Genomic DNA, 14,362 nt, shown 5'->3' on the forward strand with positions numbered 1-14,362 from the left:
CAGGCCCATCACTTTAACAGGTTATGGGTCACTTAGCCCATACACTCCACAGGCATGAATCTAAAGAGATGACAAAAACACGACTAACAGAAAACAGGTCAAGAAGTTGAAGACATAACTATCTGTTCATGATGATTCAGCTGGTTAAAAAGCAGCTCTACCGTGTTGAAAAACAGTGCATTCCCTCCGAGTGCTAGCTCAGAAATACAGGACAGAGGGATCAAGGCCAAGCATCTAAATATTGACGCAACCATTAATCTTGTTTGTCGACATGGCCATATTACATGATGCTAACGGATTCAGTCCTGTTCTTCAATGCCTCTCTATCAAATACCTGAACAGTGTTAGAAATTAAGTACACAATTCTAGGGGTCGTTGTCATAGACCTAATGTTACAGGAGAGGCCAAGATTCAAATACTTTAGCAGCAAACCTCCCAGAACCTCCTTTAGTATTGAACACTCCTGCAAATCTGAGGGCCCAACACCACCCTTACCCTCACCCTTACCCTCACCCCCACCCCACCCCACCCTCACCCCACCCCCACCCCCACCCCCACCCCCACCCCCACCCACAAACCCAACCCCACCATTATGACATCAGAATACCCGAGGTCCCTAAACACCACTTGATCAGCCCCAATATATCCCTCAAACAAATGAAAGGCCTAATATTCTTATAAGTTGGTTTATTTAATGATAACGACCAATCAAATACAACTGAAATTAGAAAAAAACTTGTAACTTTAAACAACTTTTTTCTATTTTTTGGACCACCTAACAATTAGCATGATCAGGTGGCATGAAGAAAACGCGAGATGTTATCATGGTTATCACCACTCTTTGTAGGAAATGGTAAATAATATGTATAAAGCCTTTTCATTCTAAAAACTTTCGCTGTTGTACTTCCATGATGGTGTGATCAAAGTTTGTTTTTCATTTATCAGAAGCAGCATAATTTTCTGCGTCCATTCGACACATCAGTGTGTACTGGACGTACATGTCTGTGGCGCTTGAAACCAGCATTAGAAATTGGCACTAGTCCTATAGTCCTTGCCAAACTGACCAATACCGGTAGTTAAGGTATCCCAAGGACTAGTAGAAATTGGCCATTATTAAGGGTTTCGCTATATGTTATCATCATAAGGACTAGTGGACTAAAATAGTTAGTTGCTAACCCTGGAAACCCTGCAATTGTATCAAAGAACTAAAAGTAAAGCAAATCAGAGATTCTTGTTAGTCAAACTAGGATATTATTTCTTTTTTTTCAATTGGTAAACATGTTAATAGACTTGTACATTCATCTTGCATGACTGACACCATTTGGAAAAGTTACTGGTCATACCCAACAAGTGGACAGTTTGTTTCTGACTTGTGGTTTTGTAAATTAAGATTTGGGGAGAAAATTCCTTCTTGTCCTGCTAGACTTTCACATGTTTCTGACTCATGTCATGTCAACAAAATGAAAATATAAATGATTTTGAAAAAGGCAATACACTGGTATTTTCCAAAAGTATTGTGATGCATATTCATTTGAATTTCAAATCGTGTTATACAGATATACCGGTAATATTGCGCTCCTCTGATGACAACATATTGGGGACTGATTGATGAAGGAGACAACATGGACAAGCTAATTACAACCAATGATTGACGAGGAACTCACACGGGCCTCACGTGGAACTCACAAGGACCTCACGTGGACCTCACAAGGAACTCACGTGGACCTCACGTGGACCTCACGTGGACCTCACAAGGAACTCACGTGGACCTCACGTGGACCTCACAAGGAACTCACAAGGACCTCACAAGGAACTCACACGGGCCTCACATGGACCTCACGTGGACCTCACAAGGAACTCACACGGGCCTCACATGGAACTAGCAAGAACCTCACGTGGACCTCACAAGGAACTCACATGGACCTCACGTGGACCTCACAAGGAACTCACACGGGCCTCACATGGACCTCACGTGGACCTCACAAGGAACTCACACGGGCCTCACGTGGAACTAGCAAGAACCTCACGTGGACCTCACAAGGAACTCACATGGACCTCACGTGGACCTCACAAGGAACTCACAAGGACCTCACGTGGACCTCACAAGGAACTCACATGGACCTCACAAGGAACTCACACGGGCCTCACGTGGAACTAGCAAGAACCTCACGTGGACCTCACAAGGAACTCACACGGGCCTCACGTGGAACTAGCAAGAACCTCACGTGGACCTCACAAGGAACTCACATGGACCTCACGTGGACCTCACAAGGAACTCACGTGGACCTCACGTGGACCTCACAAGGAACTCACATGGACCTCACGTGGAACTCACATGGAACTCACATGGAACTCACATGGAACTCACGTGGACCTCACGTGGACCTCACAAGGAACTCACATGGACCTCACGTGGACCTCACAAGGAACTCACATGGACCTCACGTGGAACTCACAAGGAACTCACATGGACCTCACAAGGAACTCACATGGACCTCACGTGGAACTAGCAAGGACCTCACGTGGACCTCACAAGGAACTCACATGGACCTCACGTGGAACTAGCAAGGACCTCACATGGACCTCACGTGGAACTAGCAAGGACCTCACGTGGACCTCACAAGGAACTCACGTGGACCTCACGTGGACCTCACATGGACCTCACATGGACCTCACATGGACCTCACGTGGAACTCACATGGAACTTAAAAGGCATCCATTGTTATTTGTTGCTTAACCCCGCACTCAGCAATATTCCAGCTATATGATGATGATCTGCAAATAATCGAGTCTGGCCCAGACAATCCAATGATTGACATTATGAGCATTGATCTACGCAATTGGGAAACGACTGCATCAACCAAGTCAGTGCGCCTGACTGCCCGATCCCCTTAGTCACCTCTTACAACAAGCACAGTCGCCACTTACGATAAGCATGGGTTGCTGAGGACCTATTCTAACACGGATCTTCACCGGGTACACGGGGTACAAGGCATCAGTACAAATCCATATATATACCAGAGCTCCAGATAAGCTGCGTATCTGCGTAAAATACGCATCAGAAATGCAGAAATACAAAGTAAAATAAAATCCAAGCGTATCAAATATGCAACGAACATTACAGATAAGCTACAAAAATAAAACTTGTGCGTATCATCAAAATATTGTGAAGTAACCCTGCGTATTCAATTCGCAAATCAGCAACTTATTTTGAAATTATAAACGGGCATTCCGTCAACTTTGCCAAACTCCACATGACGATCATTTGCCATCACACTTTCTTGTGGAAGTATCGTGGTATTTTTTAGTCCTATAAAGCTCTCGAACCCACACGACACCAGTTTGCAGGGACTAGATGAATAGTGTTTTTAAAAATTTAACACAGATACCCACATGTGTAAAAACTAGTGGGTAACAGAAATTTGAATACCCAGATAGAATTACTGATACCCAATGATTTTAAAATGCTTGGGTAAAATACCCACAACAACAAAAGCTTATCTGGAGCTCTGTATAATCAGAAAGGAACAAAGACAATGTACTATGACCTTCCTTCCTGTATAGGATGATACATGTTTATTTTATCAACTTAAAGTAGGTTCATTTCCTTTGATGGTTTCGAACTTTCATTTGTATTACTTTTGTCTGAAAAATATGTCCAGACTTGGCAAATTTCAGCGTTATTATTATTGCTAATTTAGTCATTTTGAGTCAATATTATAGCCATATCTATATCACATACAGTAGAACACAGATAGAACGAACAAACAGATACAACGAACAATTAAAAAATCTCTGATTTACCTCCTCTATATTATCATAACAAATTTACTTACATAACAAACTCACTACAGCGAACTAACGGAAAGAGCAAACTGATATCTGATCACCGACAAGACCCATCTACCACTAATTAGTGACGTGTATAGCGAACTGAGAAATCTCACTCAGTGTCAAGTTTGACTGACAATTGGCTGTACGTAATCAGCGGCAAATCAACACAATCACTGGTAACGATTCGACCTGGTTAAACTTGCATCATATTAATCTTACCTGTCCATGTAATTTGGACCAATCTGTGTCTGTAAAACAAACATTGATCCTACAATTGGATCAAAATATTTTGAAGTTGTATCATTGGGTACTTTTTAACTGAATCACCAGTAGATGCGGTAGGAAACGTGTATAAATGGTATAAACATGCATGTGTATTGTGTCTTGCTTTAGCCAAGATGGTGGACGTTTCCGAACGAAAATGTATATAACGAACAATGCATATAATAAACTCATTTTTCCAGTCCCTTGTAGTTTGTTATATCCATGTTCTACTGTACATGTATGGGAAATAATGACAAAATACACAAGGCTTAATCTGCACATGATTTAGAGTAAGTGAGTTAATATAGTTTTACGCCACATTTAGCAATAATCCAGCAATATCATGGCGGGGGACACAAGTAAGGGGCTTCACACAGTGTGGGCAATTGAACCCAGGTCTTTGGTGTGACAAGCAAACGCTTAAACCACTAGGCCACCCCACCGCCCCTAATGATTTAAATATTTTGGAACGATCATTTAGTACAGTGAAAAGACATCACAGACTGATCTTTGGCAAAAACAGCGCAAAATCAATCAGAGTAGCCTTCCCTAGTACAGACAATGATTATGTGTGAAAATAAAGTTATGGAATATGAGAAGTTTGACCGGCAATCATTCTTTACATTACATCTGAAGTTCACTTATCCCAGATTCTACAGTTAACAATGTCACTGTACATTTCACCTGTTAATACAGCCTCGACCAACTTGGCCGGACACAGAATTATTTTCAGACATTTTGATATTAATCGACAATTTGCCGATGACAGTCTGAATCACTGAAGGCATTGTAACATAGATATAGAGAAGTGAAAAAATATAACATTCTTTCCAACATGTTCAAATATCTCACAAACAGTTAGGTTATTTGTTTTTAAATTTTGGTAATACACTGAATAAAACTCAAACAAAAAACAAAAATAAATATTTGGAAAATAATTCCAATACTTGAAACGATTAAACTAAATGGTGTCAAAAAGTAAATACATAAAATCCTAGCTGTTATTATGTGTCATCTTAAGCATGTCAAGGAAAACACCCTTCCCCTTTGCCAAACCCTAAAACATTATTGTCCTGAGATTTCTATCAGCAAGCATCATTTAACAATTACAGTATACACTGCCAACGAATGCATAACACAAAAGAATGTCAAAGATTCGGATACGTGACAAGCGTGACACAATATGATCATTCCTGTGTGAGAGGTGTATCTGTACAGGGGATTATTTTATAACACCATAATAGCACTACGAGGATGGGGGATCAGTTAGCCAATTTACTGTGTATGTCTCTACGAGGCGCTTCATAATGCCGATTGTTGCTTGACAATACACACATTGTACAAGCTTCACTGGGCAAGCTATTGAGATGATTAATTAACTTAACGTTACCAATTTACGACGTAATTGTATAGGTTTCTATGTGATTGGTCTTTGTTGGTAGAATAAACAAATGCCACATGTAGCATAAAAAAAGTATAAAAATATGGAATATTTATATTTGGATTTTGTGGTTTGATGGACACCATGTCAATCATTAACGTATCCACTGCAAAATTGACTTCATTTTCTTCATTCTTTCCATATGACAATTTGGTACAGATGTTAGAACCAGGGATTTAGACTAGCCTCCTATACAGGGATTCAGACTAGCCTCCTATACAGGGATTTAGACTAGCCTCCTATACCATGTATACAGGGATTCAGACTAGCATCCTTAACAGGGATTTTGACTAGCCTCCTATACAGGGATTTTGACTAGCCTCCTATACAGGGATTCAGACTAGCCTCCTATACATGGATTGTGACTAGCCTCCTATACAGGGATTTAGACTATCCTCCTATACAGGGATTTAGACAAGTCTCCTATACAGGGATTCAGACTAGCCTCCTATACAGGGATTCAGACTAGCCTCCTATACATGGATTGTGACTAGCCTCCTATACAGGGATTTAGACTATCCTCCTATACAGGGATTTAGACTAGTCTCCTATACAGGGACATAGACTAGCATCCTTTACAGGGATTCAGACTAGCATCCTATACAGGGATTTTGACTAGCCTCCTACAGTACGCATGATAGATGAAAGCCGCTTTTCATAATTTTGTCCCACTTAAAATCAATTTCTGTATACAATCTGTCAAAATATACAAAACACAGTAAAATGCTTCACAATTTTCGAGCACTGGCACTTGCATATGTGTTTCAGTTGGTGAACACCATATGTATTTTTAACTCGAGGCCTCTGAGCACACACAATCTCACGTCACTTGTGGAAAACTCATTTTTTAATGGATTGACTCCGTGGTTTAGTGGTAGAACTGTCTCAGCGACCACCCAGAGAGCAGCAGGTCCGGGCTCGATCCCCGGCCACGTAATACCAAAAGACACTTATAGTCGGTACTTGTTGTTACCCTGCCTGGCGCTTGGCATTAAGGGGCTAAAACAAGGACTGGTCGGCTTGAAGTTGGTATACTGTGTCTGAGTGGGGTATTCATGTTAAACTGTGGCATGGTATTTTCCTGGTCTGGCACAATTAAATGGGCATTGGTCTGGGCTAGTACAAGAAACCACACACATAAATGCACTTCGCTATATCAGTGTAATAATCTTGAACACAACCCCATTTCACCTCACCTCATTTTGTTCATGTCTCTGGGACTCCTATTTTGTAGCTTAGGACCCTCGTTTGTTAACCTGAGACCCCTAACATCAAAGGCTTGGAGTCCCTTAGACCTACAAACTAATTAACCAAGGTAAATATCTGCAGTACAGAGCTACAGATAAGCAGCGTATTTGCGTAAAATACCCCCCAAAAATATTCAAAACTCAATTACTTTCCATTTCCAACTTGTGTACAGAAACGCATGCATAAAATGAAAAATTCAAATGTATAAAAACAGCTCACGTAAATACCAAATGAAGCTTTTTCAGCATGCGTACAAAGGACCTAATTTCCGAAACACAATTACGAGCTAATTTACTTTCCGAGTCAAGCCTATGTATTTAGAACATTATTTCATTTTTTTTAAATCTTAAAATGTTCACTAATTTTGGGAAAAAAAACACTTAGTGATGAATAGATGAGTGAAAAAATATTGGTTACCCATTGAAAAATGTAATCATGGTAATAACCCAATTAAAACAGAAACCTTCGAGTAAAACCTCAATTGCTCAAAAAGCTATCTGGAGCTCTGGTAGTACCTTATCAAGGATTGTTCTTACATCTGTACTCAAAAGAATATTTTGATCCATCATCAAATCAAATTGGTGCATCTCATTTAACTAGCGTTATATAAAGTAAATAGTTGTTACATAGAAACTTTGCCCCTAACTTTACACTGAGATCCATAACACCGTCTTCAATCTTTCAATCCTTAGGATTACTCTGTAACTCAAACTGTGACTTAACATGGCCATGTGCTCATTTACCATGTATTCCTCCTGCTTACTAATGTGTAAGTACATGTATCACTGGCTTCATATGATAACAAAGCCAAATGGGATATACGTAGGACATTTTTGGAATTGGGGTATGGATTCCTTTGAAGAGGTCAATTACCAGTTTCTTGTACGCAGTCACAAAGGTAATACCCTAGGGATTTCAAAAAGGTAATTGTAGCTAGTACCATTTTTTCCCCATCATTTCTCTTGTCTGCCTTAGTCTGTCAGATAACTGCCCCGGGTCTGCTCTTTCCAGAGATACCATACCATTAGGGATCCTCCACATTTGTTTTGAAGTGTATGGGGTTACTGATAGACAGATAAAAATCACCTAAAATCTTGTATATTTTTCATAACTTCAAATGGTCATAAAGTCATTATTTGGGAAGTATTGATATATTTTAATAATACTGTCAAATGTACATTTCCAAGAGCTTTCCATATATCTATAACACATGGTATGGTTACCAAAAGAGGTCAGATGACCAGCCCCTAATGCATTATGGTCAGAAATTACTTTTGAACAAAGTTTGGAAATGCAGAGTATATAATGGTTTGAAAAAACAGGGTGCCTCAGTGTGCCCTTGACATGCTTGAGGCACATAGAATATATTTTAACTGGAACATTTTATTTTAACAGTGCCATGAGTTTCTAATACAATAAAAGTCTTTGACTTTAGCCACTAATCTGAAGACAGAGTCAAGAAAAGGTTCAAATAATCATAGCCCACATAACCCAAAAATGTCCTGAAAATGATGCTTGGAGCCGAGCCGACACTAAAATCTACTGAAAATGAAGCAAATATCTGAGCTGAGGCTAGAAGACCAAAAAAATATTTGTCAGACTGTGATAAATTTTTAACTATGGAAATGTTCTCAATTTGTACTAAAACAACTGAAAACAAGCTTGTCACCTGTCACTTGCCAACTTATACTTGATGTAGGACATACTACACAAGATGTGTCCCTTCCATTGTGAGTAAATGGTATCTAGCCCCCTGCATGGTGCACCATGGGTTCTAAGCTCTGCTTTCACCCTAGCCTTGCTCCAAGGCTGTACTGAAAGAAAACTCCATGGACTTGTAGTAACTGTGTCCTAATAGGCAAGTCTAGATATGTGGACAGACTCCAGTGTCTTATAGGACAACTTGTTCTTATTATTGACATAATCTAGAAATTAAGACTTAAACTAATAATTATTGTCTAAAGACTTGTGCAAGTCTATTCACCCAGCTGCTGCCCTGGATCCCTCTTGCAGGAGGATTTCACCACAGCGTCCCCCTCACGCATCCCCCTCACACGTCCCCCTCACGCGGAGTGGTCAATATCACAAAGTGTGTCAGGGTATTGATCTGTACAACTCGTTTGCGTTACAGTTCTCCCTGCATTAAAGTAGCGCTCACTAAAACAATGGATGATCGCTTATTGTCAATACTAAATAATATTACACATGTATTAGGTGCTCTGGTTGCCATAACAGGATTGTGGTACCTGTGGAGTTAACGGTTATCATTTTCATTTGCCTGTCAAAACAATAGAATAATCACACAGTGCCAGTTCCACCATCTGAAAACTGTACATGCTGAAAGAGCAATGAATCTTGCTGGAAGAATGGAGTGTATTCTACAAATGTGCTCCATATTATCCATGGTTAAAATTAAAGGGGCTCCTGATGACCTTGAGACTGAATCTAAGGACCTCCTAATTCTTAAATTTTAAACTCTTCACATGGACCCCTTGACACTCATACTTAATTTCAAACACTGGCTTTAATGATAATAAACACAAGCATGCATCTCCTTGTAAAAAAATATCCATCTGTTTTGTTTGTCTAATTGTTTACTGGTCAATATACTGATTAAAGGTGCAACTGAAATCATATTTTATTATTATTATTAATATGAATATGTCATTACCATGATTACCAGATATTTACTAATTTATCAATAATCACCAATAAAGTTTAAATAAGAACAGTCTTCAATGACATCCAGATAGTTTCCTCCAAGAACCAAAAACATGATTTCCTAATAATGCATGAATGTGGAAGACACAAAAGGGATGGGACACTTTATGTCAGAAATGGAATTTCCAAAATAAGCATGTAAAAAATGAAAATCGATCCAAAATGGTAGCTAAGATTTATTTTCCACAGCATGATAATTGTAAATTGTCATGTGAGTTCAGTATATGATCTAGTCAGTAATATCATGAACATTGATCAACACAATCAGGATACAGGACATGCATGGACCAAGTCACAGAGTCCAACCACCCGATACCGCCAGTTGCCTCTCACGACAAAAATGGTTGCTGTAGACCAATTCTAAGCTGTATAGTCACAGGCTCCATACTCTGTCTGTGATGTTATTGTTGCTTTATCAATATTCTTCATTCATTTGTTCAACTTCCATAATCATGGTGATGTTATAATCTTTGTGAGATACTGTACACAATGGGAATGTAACAGTTAAGTTATCAGGATCATAAAACAGAACCAACACTAACTTCAAATATGTTACTTAGCTAGGGTTCGAAATTCCCTGAATTACTGTGACAATAGCTCTTTTAAATACATAATGGTATGAATAAAAATTATCACAGTGCCTGAAGGGAATACTTAGATATATATTTTTTTTAACTTAATGGCCGTTTCTCATGAAGCCAGGGATAAACATACCTTCGGCTTCACACAAACAAACTTTACAAGTACATGGAAAATGAGTGAGTAAGGTTTTACGCCGCTTTTAGCAATATTCCAGCAATATCACGGCGGGGGACACCAGAAATGGGCTTCACACATTGTACCCATGTCGGGAATCGAACCTGGGTGTTCGGCGTGACGAGCGAACGCTTTAACCACTAGGCTACCCGACCGCCCCACATGGAAAACGAAGTCATGAACATAACCATACACAGAATGAAACTGGGGATTCAGATATTGAGAGGGGGATTATCAATCTCAAGGATACGGAAGGGGCAAACTTCCTTAATTACAAAGAATGAAACTGGGGATTCAGATATTGAGAGGGGGATTATCAATCTCAAGGATACGGAAGGGGCAAACTTCCTTAATTACAACTACAACTGCGCTCTGGAGAAATGAGATTCACCAATTTCGAAAATGGATCAAAACTATTCTTGTTTACACAGTAAGTTTCAAAGGCAACACCTGAACGCTTAAATGACACACTTTAACACAATTACCTTTCTGTCACTGTTATCTCCAAATATCACATATCAGAGAAGACAATGACATTGAATACAATAACAACTGTCACTGAAGTATTACACGGCAGAAGGTTAAAGTGGACTCTGGCAGTTTTCACTCACATGACAAAGACCTGTTTGTTTGCTGATCTGACAAAGACATATTACAACTACACAACATTTTTTTAAAAGATCTTATTGACGCCTAACAAGAAACATACACCTTTAATGTGCACACAACTGAACACCGTCCCAAGCTCCACTGCAGACAATTTGTATGACTGATACATGGCCACTCTATATGTAAGATTTGTATAGATGTACTCTTGAGTCTTAGAAGATATTTTTAGACAATGTTTTAATGAATGGGAAAGCCTTTGTGTATAATAGTGTTGTTCAATGCCCAGCAATGTCATATACTGGATAGTTTGTATGTTTTCAGCATCAAATACAAAGCAGAAAAACATAATCACAAAAACATATTATTCTCATCATGCATATTTAGTTCTTTCAGGAGAGTTGTATAAAATAATAAAATAATAATTGAAAAAAAACAACATTATTTCTGAAATATATGTATGTCAATATTAACATGGTCCACTTGTTTTGATCACTATAAGATATGAAATGAACCTACTAATATTAGAAACATTGTTATCATCTTTGTAAACATGGTGAATATTGTTGGACTGTCAAACATTGCATGACACTGCTCCAGTCCCGACCTAGCCGACACACCAGCATGAATGGAAGTGATTAGGCTAATGACAGTAATTAGCAATGAGTGTGGGTGCAGATAAGCTGGTGATGCTAGGTGTTATATTTTGACTACAGGTGTTGTGATTGTGTAATCATTTATAACCACACTGCTCTATTGATTAAGTGATTTGTTTGTTTTGATTGGGGAGCCTCAACCCTGATACAATGTTTTGATTGTTCTGCATGTTGTAACATCACGTTGCGCGCTATGTTTATAGTCGATTTAACACTAACAGGTCTGTTTTTACTGCTGTGGAGAATTTGACGCGTAAAAGAATGTTGATGTAGACTTTTTTGGCCCTGCGTACTTACCCCGGTCCTGTGGGTTCCCGTCAGAAACCTCAGTAATCCACAAAGTTAATAATATCGATATCCAGTATTTTGGGGGCAGCATATTTGCCCAGCGTTAGGTTTTACAACTTTGTGTATATCCAAGATGATGTATTGAGGGCTTCATGGGTCCACCTAAAGCTTCACACCCGACGACCTGGGAACAGAGAGGGGAGAAAATGGCGACCTCACTCGTGTAAACAATCTCATCTCTCTCAAACAATTTTTACATTAGTAAAACGCATCGAGCATAGTTTCGTGTCTAGCACTGGGCATTAATAGTGCCCATGCCCCCAGCAAGAGTTTTGACTGTCTACATATGAAAGACGTCCAAATGCAAGACAGAACCACACCAAAACATCATCAAGTTCTCGTTCTCCCGGGTCACGGTAACAAAGATGGCGCGGACCGGCCGCAGATCATGCGGGTAAACCTTTTCGTCCGCTGCGTGCTACAGGAAGCAAGCTAGCATAACAGTACTGGCTACCCCCTCCCATGTAACCAACAACCGTCCACCCACCCCACTTACATGTTCATGAAGTACGTTATCAAAACATGCTTAGACGCAGATGAAACAAATGGTACCAACTCATTTGGCAGTAACCTGGCCTAGGTAGTCCACAAGATTGAAATGCCGAAAAAACGGTAAAGTACTCACCACGTGTAGACTCAATTCCTAACGTGCAAGCTGTGAGATGGCGAGTAAAATCCACTACAACAACAGTTGAATCCAAAACAAAACAGTTAATCAGCGAGCTGTCAGCGGAAGCTCTACACATATAGCGATACGCTGTGCGGCGCTGTGTTGTCATTTTCATCGAGGTTAATTAACCCCATTCCATAAAAGGAATTCTGACGTCATGACCTCATATCGCAGCGCCATCTATTGAGCGGAATTGGGACAAGCACTTGCTGTGTGACTCAGCTCGGAGTTTCCAGGTCGATAGAAAATACTATAATGTTGATTTGTTCACTTAACACTGTGTTAACGTTCACCCTCACAAGAGTGAGTCTACGTGAGCGAGAATGTTTTATTAATTTAAACAGATTAATTAAATTGATTCGAACCAAACACTCGATAGAACGACAACAACAAAGCAAAGACGCCGCATGGAATTTCACAAACAACATTTGTTTTGTTGCAGGATTACCAGCCATGGAAAGTTTACCTTTTGTTTTTTTGTAAAATCAATTATTTTCACGGTATTATTTTTCGAGAATGGTATTCTTATTGGAAATGTGGCGGGGTTGTGTTTTTTCAAATTTATGGCACACAAGTATTTTTAGGACGTTTCTTTTAGAAAACGTTTTTGTTTGTTTTTTGGTTTGTTAATTATTCGTTACTTTATGTTACATATGTAATGCAGTTTATCTGAACTTTTATTTGATGTTTTATTTCCAAATAATGTACCTTTGTACACTGTTTCAATAAAGCATATGCGCAATACGCAAGGAATTCCCCCGAGACAATTATCAATATCCTTTTTATGCAGATTTTGTGTCATGATGACGTGTATCTTCTAGTAGACACGCCACACCTATATATACTTCTCAAAAGAAGTTAAAGAACACTGGATTTTTGTCTAACGACCATAGTTATGAAAAATGGCAGATTAAGTAGTCCTATGAAACAAATGGCGTGTAAACATCTTTTGAGTACATACATTCAAGGACGAGTAAACTAATCAATTTCAGACTTTGAATATTGACACAATGAGAGAGTTGAGTAGCTTTTGTGTTATTTTATTTATTGATCAACCGACCAAAGTTAATACATATCCATTTCTTTCCGTCGAGTCTTTCTTCGATATTGCAAAAATGTGTTGTCAATATTGCTAAGGTGTAATAAAAAAAATCTCTTTTCTTTTACTTCTTTCTTTACATAACTCCACCCACAATTGTATACACGGCTTTCAGAGATCAGTTGAAGGTAATTTTAAATTCATATTTTGAAAGATAAGATAAGATAAGATAAGATAAGATAAGGTAATCCTGGAGGAAATTTGGGTTACATCAGAACAAGATTTCAGCGTATTGATAAACACATACAAATAAGAGCACCATAAACGTAATTAACATTAAATGTGGCACTATCGAAAGAATGGCCAATAATTATGTATCACAACACTCATAATAAAACCTGGTATTAGCTGGTATGAATGGATTCCAGGCCCTGTTTGTTCTCAACGTCGGCAATCGTTGTCGGCGACCAGAAGGAAGAAGTTGATACTCCGAATGTAAAACATGAGAGATATCGCTTAATATTATAAGGGCATACCATTTTTCTTCCTGAAACAGTTTTATGGAAGAAAAACGCAACATTTGTCAGAACATCCATCATGACCAGTGAACGACTTAATTATTTTTTGTGTAAAAACTGAGAACACGATCATTGTCTTTCAGCATTATTTTCATATAAATAATCCACAGTCTGTTTTTTAACCAACAAATGAACTAGCTACAAAACACCCAGGTTTCGCTATGGTCCTACACGTTACAGATTTCTCTTAGCTGCTGTTTC

At 39.0% G+C, this 14,362-nt stretch overlaps 1 protein-coding gene across 2 annotated transcripts in view; it reads right to left on the bottom strand.

The window, feature by feature from the left end:
- Positions 1 to 12,664, bottom strand: part of LOC124145633 (transforming growth factor beta receptor type 3-like) — a 102,025-nt gene extending 89,361 nt beyond the window's left edge. For both annotated transcript variants that reach the window (XM_046515482.2, XM_046515481.2), the window contains exons 1-2: positions 12,500 to 12,664; positions 11,824 to 11,998 (exon numbers count right to left, since the gene is read on the bottom strand). In XM_046515482.2, the coding sequence (XP_046371438.1) occupies positions 11,824 to 11,905 (82 nt within the window). In that variant the 5' untranslated portion in view covers positions 11,906 to 11,998; positions 12,500 to 12,664. The remainder of the gene's footprint in view (positions 1 to 11,823; positions 11,999 to 12,499) is intronic.
- Between the last annotated feature and the right edge of the window lie 1,698 nt (positions 12,665 to 14,362).

The sequence above is a fragment of the Haliotis rufescens genome, unplaced genomic scaffold (genome assembly GCF_023055435.1).
Source record: "Haliotis rufescens isolate VD_foot unplaced genomic scaffold, xgHalRufe1.0.p SCAF_8, whole genome shotgun sequence".
NCBI classification, from domain to species: domain Eukaryota; kingdom Metazoa; phylum Mollusca; class Gastropoda; order Lepetellida; family Haliotidae; genus Haliotis; species Haliotis rufescens.